The sequence below is a fragment of the Carassius auratus genome, chromosome 38 (assembly GCF_003368295.1).
Source record: "Carassius auratus strain Wakin chromosome 38, ASM336829v1, whole genome shotgun sequence".
NCBI classification, from domain to species: domain Eukaryota; kingdom Metazoa; phylum Chordata; class Actinopteri; order Cypriniformes; family Cyprinidae; genus Carassius; species Carassius auratus.
The window spans coordinates 18373410-18391662 of record NC_039280.1 but is presented as its reverse complement, the minus strand read 5'-3'; the positions used below and the strand labels follow the sequence as shown (position 1 = coordinate 18391662).

Here is an 18253-nt window from a genome sequence, read left to right as displayed (position 1 = left end):
AATTTATTTCTTTCATAAAAATGTTATATAAAGACATCAATAGTTCTATATCCCTTTCATTTGGAACATCCCAGAGATTCAATATTTCGCGAGGAATAAGACAAGGATGTCCCATTTCCCCTTTTCTATTTATCTTGGCAGTAGAAATGCTTGCTATCTTGATAGATAAAAATAGCAACTTTGATCGACTTAGTGTATTTGGAAGACAAATTGGTATAAGTCAATTAGCGGATGATACAGCGATCTTTTTAAAGGACCAATTTCAGATTAATAAAGCCATTCAACTAGTTAATCTATTTTCCAAAGCATCAGGCCTACACTTAAACTTGAACAAGTGTGAGTTACTTGCAATTCATGGCAGCGATTTAGACTCTTTATGTGACATACCCATAAAAACATGTGTAAAATATTTGGGGATAACTATTACTAGAGATAGTAATCAAAGTGTCCAAGAAAATTTTGTTAAAAATCTTTCAAAAGCAAAAGCAATTCTCAATAACTGGCTACAAAGAGATATCTCGATATTTGGAAGAGTCTTATTGACTAAAATGGAATTACTCTCCAGGTTCGTTTATCCAGCCTCCTCCTTAGCTATCCCACCTCATTTACTGAAATAATCTAATATTGCATTGTTTAACTTTATCTGGAAAAATAAGCATCACTATATCAACAAAAATGATTTAGTTCACAATTATGAAGAAGGGGGATTAAATGTTATTGATTTAGAAATAATGAATAGTGTTTTGAAAACTCAGTGGTTAAGATCATTTCTTTGTAATTCAAACTGCTTATGGTTCATCGTATCTTCTTCAATATTTGGGAAAGTAGGTGGCTTGGAGTTTTTGATTAGTTGTGACTTTAATATATCCAAATTACCTCTTAAATTGTCTGCATTTCACCAACAAGTTCTCCTATGTTGGAAATTAGCATTTTCTCACAATTTTAGTCCACACAAAACTTGTATTTGGAACAATCGTTTTATTTTGCACCATAACAAATCTTTATTTTATGAAAACTGGTTTCAATATAATATTCTTTCCCTATTGGACATGACAGACAGTTATGGAAATGTTCTCAATTACAAGGATTTCTGTTTAAAACATGGATTTGCATGTCATCCTAAAGAGTTTTACAGTGTTGTAAATGCCATACCCAAAAACATGGTATTATTAGTAAAAGGGATTCTTTCACATTACTCTGTAACATTCTCTCTCCCATCTCTTTGTCTGGGTGAATTGTTTATTAGAGATCATAAATGTAATAACAAATATATTAGAAATGTCTTCATTAATAAACTTCATCCAAATAGAATAAAACGATATTATGTTTTCAAAGAATTTAACCCTAAAGAGGTGAAGGAAATGAGAATGAATTATCTTACCTTTCCAAGTCTCCCTAAAGTGAAAGAGCTTCATTTTAAAATAATAAATGATATATACCCGTCTAAGGAGCTTATCAAATCAAAATTTGATATTGGAGAAAACTCTTGTCAATTCTGTGATAGTGATATTGAAACCACTGAACATATTTTTTTTTATTGTAATTACTCAAAGTTGTTTTGGGCTCAATTGTGCAGTAAAATGTCATGTGTAATTACATGGATAAATCCCCTTGAATACAAACAAATTAAGTTTGGTGTACTTAAGAAAGATTACTCACAACATTACTTGATTAACAACCTTTTTGATGTTGCTAAATATTTCATTCATAAATGCAGATTTCTGAAAACCCCTCCATCCTTTCCTCACTTCTCTAATGAACTCAAACTTTTTGCTGCTTCTCTTGATGCTCTCTCAAATGAAAAAGCTACTGCAGTTGCCAGCTTCTTCAGTGAACTAAGTGCTCAATAACTACTTGCTACCCCTTGTAAGAAATTAGTTATCTATAATTGCTCTTTTATTTTATTTATTTTTGTTTTTTATTTAATTATTATTATTTTTATTTTTTTTTGTAATTTATTTATTTTTATTTATTCCTTTTTGTTATTCGTGATTGTGCATTTAATGTATTACATCACTATTACATATTGTATTTGCAACTATGTCTGCCTCGAAGAATTGTTAATATTGTTTATTCTGTACCTGTTTTGTATGTACATTTGTTTGCTAATAAAAAAAAAAAAAAAAAAAAAAAAACGCAGTTATAAATATAAATATTGTTTATTTGCTTTCTGTTTGGTAAGTATAGAGATGAATGTTATTGAACCCACAATATATATATATATTATATATATATTTAACAAAAGTAAACTGTGCAATATTATACCCACAGTCTATGTAAAACCTTTACTGTCTATGTGTAAATCTAACTAAAAAATAAATAAATAAATGAATAAAATTCTGAGACAAAAAATTATTCAGACACTTTGACCTGAGCATGTTTTGCTTAAATGTTATTCTTTAATATATAATCTGACCTTTCACATCACAGACTGAATTAAATTATGCATTGCTAAGCGTGGCTCAACAAAGTTAGTTGTGTAAATATTGTCATACAGTTATCTGAATAATTTTTGGTTGACTGTAATCCATTTATTTCTATCAAAGTTATCTGACATTATCAATATGAATTTGTTCTTGACACAGTCCTTGCCATATTTTATTAAAATTTTCTAAGCTATAGTGAATAAAATGTTGAAGGTTAGACTGTAACTGCACAAATGTCATCAGGTAGGTCCCACCCAACTAGAGTAGTAATGGAGGTTTGCTGGGAGCACAATAGGGTTAAAAGTCAGAGTTTTGGATGGATATGTTGTGCTATTGGCAAAGACTTGGGTTTAGAGGGTATATAATTTAGCCCAACTGTTCTGTTGCCTGAACCTATAGTGCAGTTATTAAATAGAATTTTAAAGAGTAGAGCAGATGTGGATTTATGTTGAGTTTTTTGTGAACATATGAATGAGGAGTTTAATGGGTATCTGGATATTTACACAGATGGGTCTAAAGATCCTAAAGATCCTAAATCTGGGCAAACGGGCTGCATTTGGAATACCAAAAATGGGAATTAAGGTACAGAAGAGACTGTCTGATCAAGTATCTGTATTTACAGTGGAATTGATGGGTATCTGGCTGGCTCTACAGTGGGTAGAAGAAACAAGACCAGATAAAGTAGTAATTTGCTCAGACTCTAGTGCAGTACTAAATAGTTTGCAATCATTTAAGTCAAAATCAAGACTAGACATCTTGTATGAGGTACTGGAATGTTACACAAGGATTTCTCAGTTGGGGGTGAAGGTAAAATTTACATGGGTACCAGCTCTTGTTGGTGTTAAAGGAAATGAAATGGTAGATGGTTTGGTTAAACAAGCCAGTAAAAGAGAAGATGTGGAAATATCAATCTTAATAAGTAAAACAGAGGCTAAAACAGAAATCTGGATGGAAATTATGGAAAAGTGGCAGAATGGTTGGGATAGAGCGGAGAAAGGGAGACATTTATATAGAATACAACAGAAGGTTGGGACAGGGAGGATCACTGGAAGGAATCAAAGGGAAGAAATAATTTTTTTACTAGATTAAGGATTGGACATTGTGGGTTAAATAAGTGCTTACATATTTTAGGTAAGCATGTAACAGGGCGATGTGAATTTTGTGGTAGTATTGAATCTGTTGAACATGTGGTACTTGAATGCCAAAAATATTATAGAGAGAGGATAAAGATGAAAGAGAACATAATGAATTTGGGGGTGCAAGGGAATTCACTCAAATAACTTCTGGGATTCACTTCAAATGATATTAGTACACATATATTTACCTTCCTGACGGACACAGGGATAGCAAAGAGAATATATAACACAATTTTGGAAATATTTATTATTTATTTAAAGGGTGGGGTAAGAGAGTTGGAAGTCTCCATTTTAGTTATAGTTTCTCGTCTAGCTCCGGTTCACACTCCAGTACAGTAGGTGGCGGTAATGCACCTTTGAAGTTGGATGCCAACCGCTGTTAAACAACAAAGAAGAAGAAGACAAACGTCATCAGGAGGTGTTTAACCCTCCGATGCTGAAGGTGGCGCACTACACCAAGCTCCACGGATCTCCTTGAAGAAGACGCGTGCGCCTCTTTTATTGTCTATGCTCGTCTATGTCTATGCTCTGTGACCGCTTTGCGCTTTCCACTGAGAGTCATTTAGTTTTTCTGAACGTGGTGGTCCCCAGACCCCAGACAGCGGGGAGATGCCGCGGTATGAGCTGTGTGTGATCCTGAAGGCGATGCAGAGGCCGGAGACCGCGGCGGTGCTGCGGCGCACGGTGGAGACGCTGCTCGCGCGCGGCGCAGTGGTCCGGAGTCTGGAGAGCCTCGGCGAGCGCAGGCTGCCCTACAAGATCTCCAAACACGACTCTCGACACACGCACGGAGGATACTTCTCCGTGGACTTCCACGCCTCGCCGAGGATCGTCAGCGAGCTGCTGGATCACCTCGAGCGGGACATTGACGTGCTGCGCCCGACAGTCCTAAAGAAAGACCCCGAGCGTCTCCAGGCGCTCTGCTGCGGAGCACAGGCTGAGAGAGCACACACTGCCACCTCCAGATAAACGTGAGAGCACTTGTGTCTTCCTGATCTGTTTTTACCTTCAGGGTAGGGATGAAACTAAGATAAACAATGGACAGAATGTTCAAAGTGAAGTAGTGCTGTCATACGATTAATCACATCCAAAGTAAATGTTTTTGTTCACGTATTATATGTGACCATGGACCACAAAGCCAAACATGAAAGTTGTATAAATAATATTTCAATTGATGTGTGGTTTGTTAGGATCGGGCAATATTTGACCGAGATACAGCTATTTGGAAATCTGGAATCTGAGGGTGCAAGAAAATAATTCCAAAAATCGCTCTTAAAGTTGTCCAAGTGAAGTCTTTAGCAATACATATTACTCATCAAAAATTACGTTTTGATATATTTCTTTTATATTAGGAAATTACAAAATAGTTTAATGGAACACGATCTTTAATTAATACCCTAATGGTTTTTGGCATTCAAAAAATCCATAGTTTTGACCCTTACAATGTATTGTTGGCTATTAGTACAAATGTGTGACACTAGAGGGTCATAAGGGTCAATTTTTTTGAAATTGAGATTTATACATAAAAAAAAAGAAAAGAAGTAGTGCTGTCAAATGAAAAATTGCATCCGAAACGAATTATTTTGTTCACAAAAAATATGTGACCATGAACCACAAAGCCAATAATTAAAGCTGATTAAATGAGCTGGTTTGGTTTGTTAGGATACAACACATTTTGGCAAAAAATTTAGTTTTGATATATTTATATTTACAGTAGTAAATTTACAAAATATCTTCATGGAACAGGATCTAAACTTAATATCCTAATGATTTTTGGCATTAAAGAAAAATCCATAATTTTGACACCTTAGTAGTAGCCTACGATGTATTTTTGGCTATTGCTACAAATATACCCCATCTATTTACATCTATATATTTATGTTATATATAAATATATTTAATAATAGCATATTTTTCTTAAATATATTCATGCACGTGTGTGTGTGTGTGTATATATACATACATACGTGATAAATATAAACAGTACACTCCTAGTTCTATGTCTAGCATTGTTTATTTTTTGGGCGCTGCTTGTTTTGATATGCAGTTAAATCTGCACTAAAGTGCTCAAATGCTTCTGAGCTCAAAGCTCCCAATTTGGTTGGAGTTTATGTGTGTTGAATATTTTAGTTGTTGTTGATGATTGTGCTTTTATATGTGCTATAAGTAAATTCTTGTCTTTTTCCCCCCTTAGGACTGGCGTCTTCTGCTGGATCGTATGAATGGACTTTTGTAACAAGACAAGCTAATAAATGTCTGCATCCTTTTTATAGTTTTGGAGAAATGCATTTACTTCAGCTAATTATGTGTTGTTTATTTCCACAAAGAACTGTACATATGGCCTCTTTGCGGGATCAGTATTTTTGGAATATTTAATATTAATATGACTGCTTCAATACTGACAAGCTCATAATTAAATAACATAAAAATGAAGTTGTATATCTCACTTTCCCACAAACCTGACTTACAAATAAGAAAATAAAAGTATGTAGAGGAAAGTGATTTATCCTCAGGATACTGAAACATGAGAAGTGCTGTTCATTGAATGCAACGCTTAAACTTTTCCTTTTAGAGAATATAATATAAACGGTCACCAGAAATAAAGATCAAACACGGCAGTTTACACATGAAAAGTGTTTAATCAATTGGAAATCAACTCAAGCCAGATGCTGAAATAACACAAAGGTCTTTTTTTTTTCTCTCTCTCAGTCTGTTATCATGACTTTGTGGGTTTTATTGTAAAGCTGCTTTGTTTTCCAATCTCATTTCTTGTAAGTGGTTTTATTCATCTCTAGCTCATAGAGATATTGGCCTCGACTAATGTCATCAACATAGTTAGGGGTTCTTCTTTTAATATGTTTTATATATGTCTTCTAATTTTAGAGTCTCTTATATAAATAGGTTAAAGAGGGGTCCAAAAATATATTCACAAACGTTGTTTTTAAATCTCCAATCTATCAACATGTCAAACGTTTGTGTTTCAATGGACAGGTTACATTTGATTTCTTCAACAGAGTCATGTAACATTTTACAGTTTGTTTCAGTATTATAATTGTCATTATTTTGGGATAAGCTGTAGTCAGAACAATTTTAGATAAAAGAGACATTACAATGGAATGAAGTAAATTAAACTCTCATTATTGCTGTTGAAAGCCTGATATAATCAGCTTGAGTCTAAATTTAGGAATGAACCACATGTAAAGCAGTTCTATAACACTAATGTATTATCTTCTTGCCTTATTCAAGCAATGCAAAACAGTCTTCATCATCATTTCTCAGTACATAAGAACAAATAAACAGTAGAATAAACTTAATAAACACATACAATAAGTAATGTTTAGAATAACTTATTATGAAGAACTTTTTAAGTAAAAAGGCAGAAAAGGGGTAAATGTTCTACTTTCACTGGAAGGTATTAGACATTAATATAATAACACATGGTACTCTGTTATATTTTCAAGTGGAAATTATATTCATATGTAATAATGGTCTTCAAAGATACTTTCATCTCATTGCACAACTAGAGTGCATGTCTAAAAAAACAGGGCAGGTTGCAAATGGAAATATAATTAATACCACAGTGAACTTGTGTGACACTAGCAGTGCATGTTATGACGCTATATGAACTAGTTCTTTCAACATGAATTTACCACTGGAAAAACTTTAAAAACATTTATTTTTATAAAAATAAAAAATCATAAGGAATAAAACAGTTCATGAAACTGATTATGTACACATATTAACCCAGAAATGTATAGAAAATACGACGTTATTTGAATATTAGTTGAAGGGCAGAATTAGCCAAAATTATTATAATGTAGGTTTTTGAAACAGGGAACACATTTTTTTAAATTACTATTATATTTTGTATGTATAAATATAATTCTGACTCCAAACTCTATAGCTATTATAGTTAGGGTTTTAGGTAGACATAAATCACAAGACATAAATCACATCAATACTACGTAAAACTGCAAAATACAACAAAAAATGCAGTTCAGACGATAAGAGCACTGATTGCGACACAGAGAGACGCCTCGGTCGCGCGCACGCGCATGCGCAGCGGTCAGCTGACAGTGAGATCATCAGCATAAAGCCTGGTCACGCGGAGCGGGCGAGTCACTGCAGCACAAACACCTTCACCACCCGACACATTCCAGATTCACAACACGACACTGCGGTTCGAGAGAAGCTTTTGCCCGAGTCACGATGCTTCTCACGCTACTCTTTATCTCCACGGGTAATATTCTTGAGCTTCGTATGATTTCTAGTGTTTCGTTGTGAGAAGTGTGTCACAGCTGCAGTTAATGGCGGAGGGAGTGTTTGGTAAACATGTCATGTAGGTTACTGACAGTCGGGCCTGCTTAAATGAAAGCGTTATCTTTAAATACAAACCTTAACATATAATGTATTCTTGCTTTCTTGAACAGATTAATCTTGTATATTGATTGTATTAATCTTGTTTTTCTTTTTGTTTATTAGGCAATCCGTCGCGTGTTGTGCTAACTGGCTAACGTTAATTGTTTTTTTATTTATTTTTTTTAAACCGCGTCCATAAGTCATCCCCCCCCCCCCCCAATTTCTTTTGTAACAATTTCTTTAAAATTATTTGAGTTGTTTTTAGCTGGTATATGTGGTTTCGTACACATGCATTTGTTTGTTGCGTATATGTTTTTGATTGGTCTGACTTGACGAAAGTATATTTTAGTTAAGATAGTTATAATTCGTATGAAAAAGTTGGGTTAATCGGTAATCTGTTGTAGTTGGTAATGTATTTCTTAAATTTCATTGGTATTTAATGCGAATCGTTTCCGCGTCATGACGCATCAGTTTTCATGTAAGCTTCGTCTCGTGCTTGATCGATGTAGATGATTTCATCAGCTTTATCTCTTTCTCTGATCGAGTTGTCTGAATGTTGAGGCAGTGACCGATACCACTCTCTTGCAATTGTCTTTTGTCTGATCAATTGTATGCGTAATTTGTTACTAGGTTGCTAAGTGCTTCAAAATAACACCTATTCATACGTCCAGGAATCAGATCAGTTGCTACATTTGTAGTTTCTCTTTAGGATTTGCCATTACTATCACAATTTCAGGTCGTATTGTATTTTTTTTTTTTTTTTTTTGCGCAAAGGATTATTAATTTAGCTGTTTTTTTTTTGTTTTTTGTTTTTTATGCTCCTGAAGACATAGAGGAGGCCTTTATACTTCCGTCTATATATGAGGTCATTCTCGCGGCCTTTGGCTTGTGGAGAATGGTTTATTAATACACACATACATACCTCTCAACCATATTTTCAAAAGAGGAAGCTGAAACTGTCATAGTTTGGTCTATTGGCCAATTAGACCATGTGTATGACTCAGCAAGTTTAGTGCTAGAGTTATTTTGAGCATGTGAGTGTCTTTTCGTATCGCTTGAATCGTTTCCTCATTTTGGATCGTCTGATCACATTGACAAGAATTTGTAATGTAACATTGGGTTTTGGTTTACTGAATAGTTTTGCAATTAGCTTAAATCCAGTGGAATCCTCTGAACCGGTGGAATTAAACCCATTCTCCCTTAATGAGTTCATGTGCACAAATATAAGAGAATTAGATAAATGTTGTTTAAAGCAGTTACTGTAATTTCTTTACATGCTTTTGTAACTTCCCATTACCAAATTAATTAGCCTGTTTTCTGTCTAGCATCAGTTGTTATTGATTGATCTTGTTCTGCTCTTGTATTTAGCACAAGTGCTGGTAAAATGTAAGTGTTTTATTGTTTGAAGGATCAAAACTGTCTCCTAACTAACACCGTGATCATGCAAAGTAAATGACCCAAGGTTTATGGCAGAGTTTTGCCATAAATTTTAATGTCTGCACTGTTTCTGACTTTATGCTTTTATTTAGGTGGTTTCTGATTTGGTTTTGGTACTTGATATGTAGTGACCAAACAGAAGTGAAAGTCTGCTGGTTCAAGGTTGTGTTTTTATTGGTAGTAGAGTACTTTGTGTGTTGTCTGATTGTGTCAAGAGTTTAGTCGTCCTGGGATGGTTTTAACGTTTAGTCATGGCACAGTTTTTTTTTTGCGGATGCTGAGCTGGTGGAAACTGACACTGGATCATAAGACCTCTTTAGCTTGTTTTTGACATTGGTTGTGTCTTAAGTCAGATGATATTGCCTACACATTTTGCTATGCCTTGCCTTTTTTTTTTTTTTTTTTTTCAGCAGGAGGAATGATTCTTTAAAACATTATTTCTGATTATAACTGTTAGCCTGCACTCTTAAAAATAAAGGTGCTTCACAATGCCATATAACAGTTTTGTCTAAATGGTTCCATGAAGAAGAACCTTTAACAGCCGAAGAACGTTCTATTTCACAAAAGGTTCTTGACGAAAATTTCTTCAGATCCTAAAAAGGTAAGGAGAAGGTGGATCTTTAAAGAACCTTTGACTGAATGGTTCTATGCCATCACTGCGAAGAACCTTTTGAAGCACCTTTATTTCTAAGAGTGTGTTTGTGAAAATGGCAGTCTCTTAGCAGCTCCATGCAAGAACTCAAGACATCTGCAGGCACAGACTGTGAAGCCTGTTCATTTCACTGGAAGTTTTAATATCCATTTTCAGTCGGTAGAGCAAAGCAGCTTAATGGTCTTTATAACGGTTCTGTGTTGAAAGCTTGCGGTATTTTGTTTTCGTGTTTTGGCAGCTATTATGATTTGCTTCTCAAATCTATATAACTTTTGATCAGAATTCAATGGGGAGCCTGCGCAGTCTTTTATTCTGCATTTTCTACAGTGTCAGTTTTGGGCACGAATTGCAGAAACGGAAACGTTATTGGTCACTTGGTTGTAGAAATATTAAAGACTCTGATTGTTGAAGAGATGGTGATTCCTGATTCAGTGGATGCAATACAAATTGAATTCAGTAAACCGTACGATGTTACCTGATCAGATAAGAAATGAGGCACTGCTGTGTAAATGCTGATTTGATTGGGCCATCTCATCTGTTTGACCAGTGTGTCTGTTTTATACACATCTAATCTATTTTCTCTTGTTTCCTGCTAGCCGTTGCGAGTCCCCTGTTGGGTACGGAGCAGTGTGCCCGCGGTCCACCCTACTGGTGCCAGAACGTGAAGACCGCTTCCCTTTGTGATGCCGTCCAACACTGCCAACAGAACGTGTGGAACAAGCCTCAGATGGTGCGCTGACCGGATTCTCAGGAGAGCTTTTGTATGCCAGTACAGAATTCACAAGCTCATAGTTTATAAAACCTTGTTGTTGCAGAAATCTGTGCCATGTGATCTGTGCAAAGAAGTGTTGGTGGTGGTGGAGCAGCTTTTGAAGGACAATGCCACACAGGTATGCTGACGTGATAGCACTGGAGTTTTGAGTACTTTTTATGAGAGGCCAAAGTCCTAATTCTTATGTCAATCTAGAGCGAACTCCTGGACTACATGGAGAAGGCCTGTCAGCTGATCCCTGACGAGGGCCTGGCTGACCAGTGTAAGGAGATCGTTGACAACTACTTTCCCATTCTCATGGGCATCCTCGAAGGAGAGCTGGTGAGCCGGACACTTCCTTCCCTTTTGACTAATTCAGTATCATTCTCCTTTTAGTTGATGGTAGTTTATGATTTGAAAACTGTTGAACACCCACCATGTACCAAACACAAGCTCTGTTGGAACGGAAAGGCAGATATGCTGTTTGAAACTTGAGGAACCGTCTGCATGTTTCCAATCCAAAACTATTATTAAATGACTGTGTATAGATTTTTCTGTTTTTTTTTTTTTTTTTACTATTTACAATCTTGGCGTATTGAGCACTGACAGTATTTTTCTCAAGGCCTGTTAACACCAGAATCATAAATATGTACTTATGAATATATTTGTTGATGCTTATAATTAAAAATTGACATAACTGTCATACCACCTCTATAGAGTGATACAGGAGAATAAATACATAACTTACCACCAAATAGTGGATTTTTAGCAATTTGCACACATCAGTGGCATTCAAACATGCTTGTGAATAAATTGATCCAATCACAACAAAAGTCATGAAATTGTCTTGGTGGGTATAATCTGAAACTAAGCTCTTTAATGTGTATTACTGCTTGCTTTGGTCTGATTAGACTGGTCTAGTGCCGCTAAGATGGTTAGTCACCCACAAAGCATCCTTTGTGTAATGGGCACTTCCTTCCCACACAGAGCCTCATCTGTAATTCACCGCATCAGCCACAGTCTTCCTTAAAGAACTGAAGCAAGGGGAAATGTATTCAGCTGCGGATCCTATCAGTTTATATCATGCTTTACAATGCTTCTGTGTTCCCATCATCCCTCAGGATGACCCCGGTGTGGTCTGCAGTGCTATGGGCCTGTGTGTGTCCCAGCAGGCAGCTCTGGCTGAGCTCGTATCCAATGAGATCCCTAAGGTGGACCTGAACCAGCGTGTCAGCCCCTTCCTGCTCAACATCCCTCAGCTGCTCTATCCCCAAGACAACACCAAGGAGACCCCCAAACAGGTGAAGCTGTCACACCTGTATGTTTTAATGGGGGCGGGTCTGATTAAAATATGCTTAATCTCATCCTGTATGTTTATGAACTGATTTTGTTCTCTTGTGACTGCAGACTGGTGGAGATGTGTGCCAGGACTGTGTTACGTTCATCTCTGACACTCAGGAGGAAGCCAAAGCCAATTCCTCATTTGTCAACACACTCCTCGCGCAGGTGGAGAGCCAGTGTGATCTGCTGGGACCTGGCATGTCTGATATGGTGAGAGCAGTTGTGTGCTCAAAGTAAAGATGCCATGCTTTATGCATTGCACGTATGGGACACCTTTGGAGGTCTTATCTCTCATTTCTTCAACAGTGCAAGGAGTACATCAGCCAGTATGGGCCACAGGTATTCGAACAGTTTATGTCCATGGTAAGTGATTTTTGCATCCCTTTTTTTTGTTTGTCTTTGTCTGCATTTCAGCGGTTTCATTTTCTTCCATCCTCTATTACCAAAATGGGTGTTTAAGTTCCTCTTCTGGTGGCACACCACAGTGAGTTTTAAAGGGGTCATATGAAGAATCAAATTTGAATGTACTTTATCATGTTTGATGATTTCCAGATCTCAAAACTTCCTTCCTAGTGTAAAAAGTGATTTTAAACTATATATCGCTCCATCCTTTGGTTCTGCCATTTGAAAAAAGTGACATGCAAAGAAGGCAAACAGTTATTTTTAAAATGTGACCCCTTTAATATGGGGATCTTGTTGCAGATTTTGTCAGTCAAGTGAACAAAACTGCGTTTAATTTCCCTGTTAAAACACTCTGCCTGTCAGCTTAATCCACAACTCTAATCACGTGTCTTTATTTTTTTTAATACCCACCTTCATTTCTCCTTTCTCTTCTCTCCCTCCTCTTGTGGTTTTGTTTGCTCTGGTCTTCAGGAGAAGGTAGGTTTTTCTGAGCTGCTTGTCTTATCCTAGCTTGTGCCTTTTAATCTGTCTGTCATGTGGCTAAATCACCTGTGCTGTTTTCCCATCTAACCCCGACCGCTGCTAATCTGTGCTGTTGTTAGACTAGTCACTCACAATCTTAAAATAACCCTAACCCTGAGGATTCCATGTTTTGTGGAGATTTAGTACCAGACCAATCATCTATTATCATGACCTCCATCAATAAAAATGCATAGTAGGGTTGAAACTATGTACCGTATTTTCCGGACTTTAAGTCACACTTTTTTTTTTTTCATAGTTTGGCTGGTCCTGCAACTTATAGTCAGGTGTGACTTATTTATCAAAATTAATTTGATGTGAACCAAGTGAAAACATTACAGTCTCCAGCCATGAGAGGGCGCTCCGTGCTGCTCAGTGCTCCTGTAGTCTACACTGTTCCGGACTTATACTCCGGTGTGACTTACAGTCCGAAAAATATGGTACTGATTCTACTTTGGTTACTGGTTTCATTCTACGCAAGTATTTCAGAAAGCAGGGTTAAACTTGCTGACAAATAAACCCCAAACTCTTTGTTTTAACCAGAAACTTCCTTGTTGGTAAAAATGGCTGAGCAGTCAGCAGTTACAGGTTCCTTTTTTGGACATGCGGCGCGTTCTTTTGGGAAAGTATGCTTGAATTTGAAATGTTCAATATTCCCGATATATTTAAATTTTACATCGTCGTCAATCATTTCGATACTATCGATAATATTCGATATATCGCCCAGCCCTAGCTGAGAGTAAGTTCACTCGGCTCATTCAGCATCCAAGAACACACAAAGACATTGCAGCAGACTTGGAAATGGATGCTAAGTAGCACACCATACTAAAATTAGTTTTTATTTAATTTTTTTTAGTGTGAAAAGTTGATTTATAATACTATTAAAGAGCTTCATCAATGGGTATAAGCTGATATGGCTACTCGGTTACCTGTTTTTGTTTACTTATCTACAAACTTGTTGCGAATGCCGTGTAACCAGCTTTCTAGAATTTACCAAATGTCCATTCTATTTGGGTTCTGACAACATTCTTCCCCGGACAGATAGAATTACATTCAGACTGTTTCCTGAATTCCTTTCAGTGACCTAAAGTATTTTGTGACTTGAGTGTTTGTATTGCAGACCAATTGCTTGAGTCTGTTCATCTGAATTTTTCTTAAAGACCATGTGGGTTTGAATTGGTTTTTAATTGACTCCTTCAGTGACCAAATCTGTCAAAAGTATTTTAGGTTTGTGTCCAAGTGCTAAACAAATCCTTAAAGAACTGATTGTTCCAATTGCAAATAAGGATTAATCTTTGTCTTCCATTCTGAGAGCTCTCGTTCAACACATTTTGATTTGAACATGTGGTTTATATAGTGTTACACTGGATGAATTGGTCTTAACTGAACCACTAGCTTTTTGCACCTCTTGTGCTTGCATGCATGTTTGGCAGGGTGATGTTGGAAGCTGTGGGCATGAATTGAAACAGCATCATGGGTAATTGGTTATCATGCAGCATAGCTCTGACTGTCATCCAGGAAGATGGTGCGCTGTTCGTGCATGGCTAATATTCCGCTCATCCTGCTTTTTATCTGGTGTAACTGGTGCCATGTCTTACAATCCCTCTGCAGCAAGCCAAGGACATCTGCTCTGGTGCTGGATTCTGCCCCACTCAGATTAAATCTGTGCGCATGGAGAAGCTGATGCCCGCCAAATCAATCCCTGCTGTCAAGATGTTCCCTGCAACCAAACTTGAAACACCTGTCAAAAGCAAGCCTGCTGTGGTACGGAAGCATAGCTTTTAAATCTGTGTATTTGGTAGTTTAACACTTTTGAGCAATAAAACTTCTTTGTAACACTTTAAGTGTTCAAATGACACTAGTTAATTGAAGAGAAAATAAAGAAATGGAAACTTTTACTTTACAATGCAGAGGTCTAAAGTAATTTAGTGACTCAAATGTGGTCCACTGTTAAATGGCCTTTAAATGAAGCTTTGGTTGGGAAATTGGGAGAGGTTTCCTTGATGCATGTGTTACTGTTTTGACAGACTCTGGTGCGAGTACGTGACTCTCCTCAGTGTGCCATCTGTGAGTTTGTAATGAAGGAAATTGAGGGCTTGGTTCAAGATCACACATCTGAGGTAAGAAGCCACATGTCAGACGAACGATCAAAAATAAATGAATTGAAATGTGGATTTTCATTAACAATTAGTAGTAGCAGCCCTTTATTGTCACAAGTACCAGTGCAATTAGATGTAAGGACTGAATGATTGAAGCCAGTAAGACAAACATAGCAGCAGCTGGGACTGATGGAATAAGGCCTTCTCCATTCAGAGAAGAGAAAGTAGATAAATATAAAAAAGGATAATGCATGCATCCTGTTTCCAGTCAGCAAACCATAGCATGCGATTCACTTGAACTATAAAATTAATTATTAGATAAAATAAGCATTGCATCAGTGCAGAAATGGCTTCACCTTATGAAATACTTGAATTAAAATACTCAACTGTTTTTAAATATTAACACTGACAGCAAGGTTTAATTAGCTATAGATATATTGTTTGTTTTTTCGCGCTCAGATTTTCTGGAGAACTTGCTTTATGATTTTGCGCCTATATGTGCTCTATTAAAGGTGTGCTGACACTGTTTTTTTTTTTTTTTTTTCAGGAAGAGATTGTGCAGGCTGTGGAGAAAGTCTGTGATATTTTACCCTCCACACTCACAGCTCAGTGCAAGGACCTGGTTGAGACCTACGGCCAGGCCATCATTGAACTGCTTGTGCAGGAGGCCGATCCCAAAACCATTTGCACTTTCCTCGCTCTCTGCAGTGGGGTCAACCATGTCCGTAAGTGCTGAAAAAACCTTTTTGTTTTCAGTATAATGTTCCTCTTTTTCTAGATGTGAGCTGCATTAGTAATGCTCTATTCTTGCAGCTGTAATGGACAAGCAGCGGTTTGAAGTGGGAGGCTTCTGTGACGTGTGTAAGATGGCAGTGCGTTATGTGGACGGGATCCTGGAGCAGAACGCCACTCAGGCAGAGATCGAGGTGGCTGTGCTGAAGGTCTGCAACTTCTTGCCTGACGCTGTCAGAGATGAGGTAAGTCACGCTTGCAGTAAAGAAAAAACCCATCTTACATTACTTCATGTTTTTAATACATCCAACAACAGAACAAATACAAGTGTTCATTTCATTTAAATTGTCAGCAAACATTCCACTGTGCTGTTGTCCAGCAACATGCAGTGAGAGATTTATTTGCTAACAAATTTGGGTCATATTTAATTCTCTTTTAGGAACAAAACATGTCAACCAGACTTGTAATGAGGCAAACTGTTTGGTTAAAGGCATAATTCACCCAAAAATGAAAATTCAAAATTTAATTACCCCCTCGATCCAAACCCGTTAGTCCTTCATCTTCAGAGCACAAATTAAGATTTTTGATAAATTCTGAGAGCTCTAATCCTCCCAGACAGCAATGTAACTGACACGTTCAAGACCTTAAAAGTAGTAAGGATATAGTCCATGTGATATCAGTGGTTCAACTAATTTTATTCAACCATTCTTCTCTTCTGGGTCAGTCTGCTGTGTGTGGTGCTGCTGACGTAGAATGCACTGCTTCTTGTTTGCGAGCAGAGGAATGCACACGCGTGTGTCATGGGACCCATTCTCATAGCTTCATAATTTCGGTTGAACTCCTGATGTCAACTGGACTATTTTAATGATGTGCTTAAAATGTTTCTGGGCCTTGAATGTGGTAGTTACATTGCTGTCTATGGAGGGTCAGACAGCTTGTAAGGTTTGATCAAAAATCTTAATGTGTGTTCCAAAGATGAACGAAGGTCTTACGAATTTGAACCAACATGAGGGTAATTAATGACAACTTTCATTTGAGTGAACTATCCCTTTACATGTTTACAAAACTGTACAGCCCTATTTATACACTTACATTGCAGAAAATATTAATATTTTTCCTCCCACATCGTGCAGCCCTTCATCAGTGTTAGTTAACTCTTTGAGTGCTGTAGGAAATGATGTGGTGTGTGTGTTCTCCCGCCTGCAGTGTAACCAGCTCATTGAGCAGTACGAGCCTCTTCTGGTGCAGCTGCTGCTCCAGACGCTGGATCCTGACTTTGTCTGCATGGTAAGATTTACCCTGCACTCTCCAGCTCAAGTCATGTGATCAAATGATGATCCCTGACCGAGTTTGTTGGGGATTTATTTGTGTGTACAGAAGCTGGGAGCGTGTCCTGAGGCAGTGAAGAGGCTGCTGGGATTGGAGCAGTGCAGCTGGGGACCAGCATACTGGTGTAAGAACGTGGAGACCGCTTCTCGCTGTAACGTAAGTGTCGTCTGTCTAGCGTTACAGAAGATAACTCTTTGGGTTTATAATGTTGTACTGCACATCAAAACCGGCTGTGACTTGAAGTAGCTTCTGTGTTTGTGACGTAGGCCTTGGATCACTGCAGACGTCACGTCTGGAGCTAAAGGATGAGCAGAGCGGTCCTCAACAATCTTTGGAAACTAAAGGAGAACTGCTGTAGAGCTGCTTTTCGGTTTTAAAATCAATATTTGGGTTTTCTTTAAAAAGTGACATTTGAAATTGGTCACTTGTAATTTAACAGCCTTGTTTCAGGGGAAGTGAGCTTTTACTATAGTTTGAGGGGGCAGGGGTTCGGAGGGAGTTATGAACTGCAGGTGTAGATGTATGGGAAATACTTGCACTGAAACCTTTTTTTTTTGCGCTATTTTGGGGACTTATCTTTTAGAATAATATTCTTTTAGTTGTACAATGTTGATTTCTTTAAATATGCACACAGCGTGAGTTTATATGGAGATATGTGTCTTTATCAGAAGAGGTGGTCTGAGACCCCTGAGAATGAAGATGAAATGCTTTTGGATGCTCTGGTATCCCTGCCTCCCTCTTTCACTGCACCTGCAAGGCCAGTCCTCGAAATCTTTGTTTTTAATGGAAGTCGATTATCTCTAACTGTCACTGTTTATTAATGATCTGAAGGGGAAGTGATTGTGGCATTCTTCATCTGATCCCACTAACTGCTGCCCATCACCGATTGATCTGTCACCGCTACATACATGTCTTTTATCCTTGTGCTTCACATGGTTTGTTTTTTAAAAGTGAAAATAAAACCAATTTGAACCCCATTCTCCATGGTTTCAGAAGTTTTTCAGACCAGCTCTGGAAGTTAAAATACCATTTGACTTGTCTTGTTATTATTATTGTTTGTAAAGTGTCTG

At 37.3% G+C, this 18253-nt stretch overlaps 2 protein-coding genes across 3 annotated transcripts; both read left to right on the top strand.

Moving 5' to 3' along the window:
• Nucleotides 1-4013: 4013 nt before the first annotated feature.
• Nucleotides 4014-5995, top strand: mrps6 (mitochondrial ribosomal protein S6). The gene is made up of 2 exons (XM_026224560.1): nucleotides 4014-4533; nucleotides 5757-5995. Exon 1 carries the CDS (start codon nucleotides 4172-4174, stop codon nucleotides 4529-4531), a length of 360 nt encoding a protein of 119 aa, XP_026080345.1. The 5' UTR covers nucleotides 4014-4171; the 3' UTR covers nucleotides 4532-4533; nucleotides 5757-5995.
• A 1647-nt stretch (nucleotides 5996-7642) lies between these two features.
• psap (prosaposin) lies at nucleotides 7643-18160 on the top strand. 2 transcript variants are annotated; one of them, XM_026224558.1, is made up of 15 exons: nucleotides 7643-7802; nucleotides 10607-10740; nucleotides 10826-10900; nucleotides 10978-11103; nucleotides 11883-12062; nucleotides 12169-12312; nucleotides 12409-12465; nucleotides 12976-12981; nucleotides 14635-14787; nucleotides 15051-15143; nucleotides 15670-15847; nucleotides 15936-16099; nucleotides 17061-17141; nucleotides 17232-17339; nucleotides 17450-18160. In XM_026224558.1, exons 1-15 carry the CDS (start codon nucleotides 7772-7774, stop codon nucleotides 17483-17485), a joined length of 1566 nt encoding a protein of 521 aa, XP_026080343.1. In that variant the 5' UTR covers nucleotides 7643-7771; the 3' UTR covers nucleotides 17486-18160. The 2 variants fall into 2 exon arrangements, with proteins under 2 accessions (XP_026080343.1, XP_026080344.1); XM_026224559.1 differs by lacking the exon at nucleotides 12976-12981.
• Nucleotides 18161-18253: the final 93 nt, after the last annotated feature.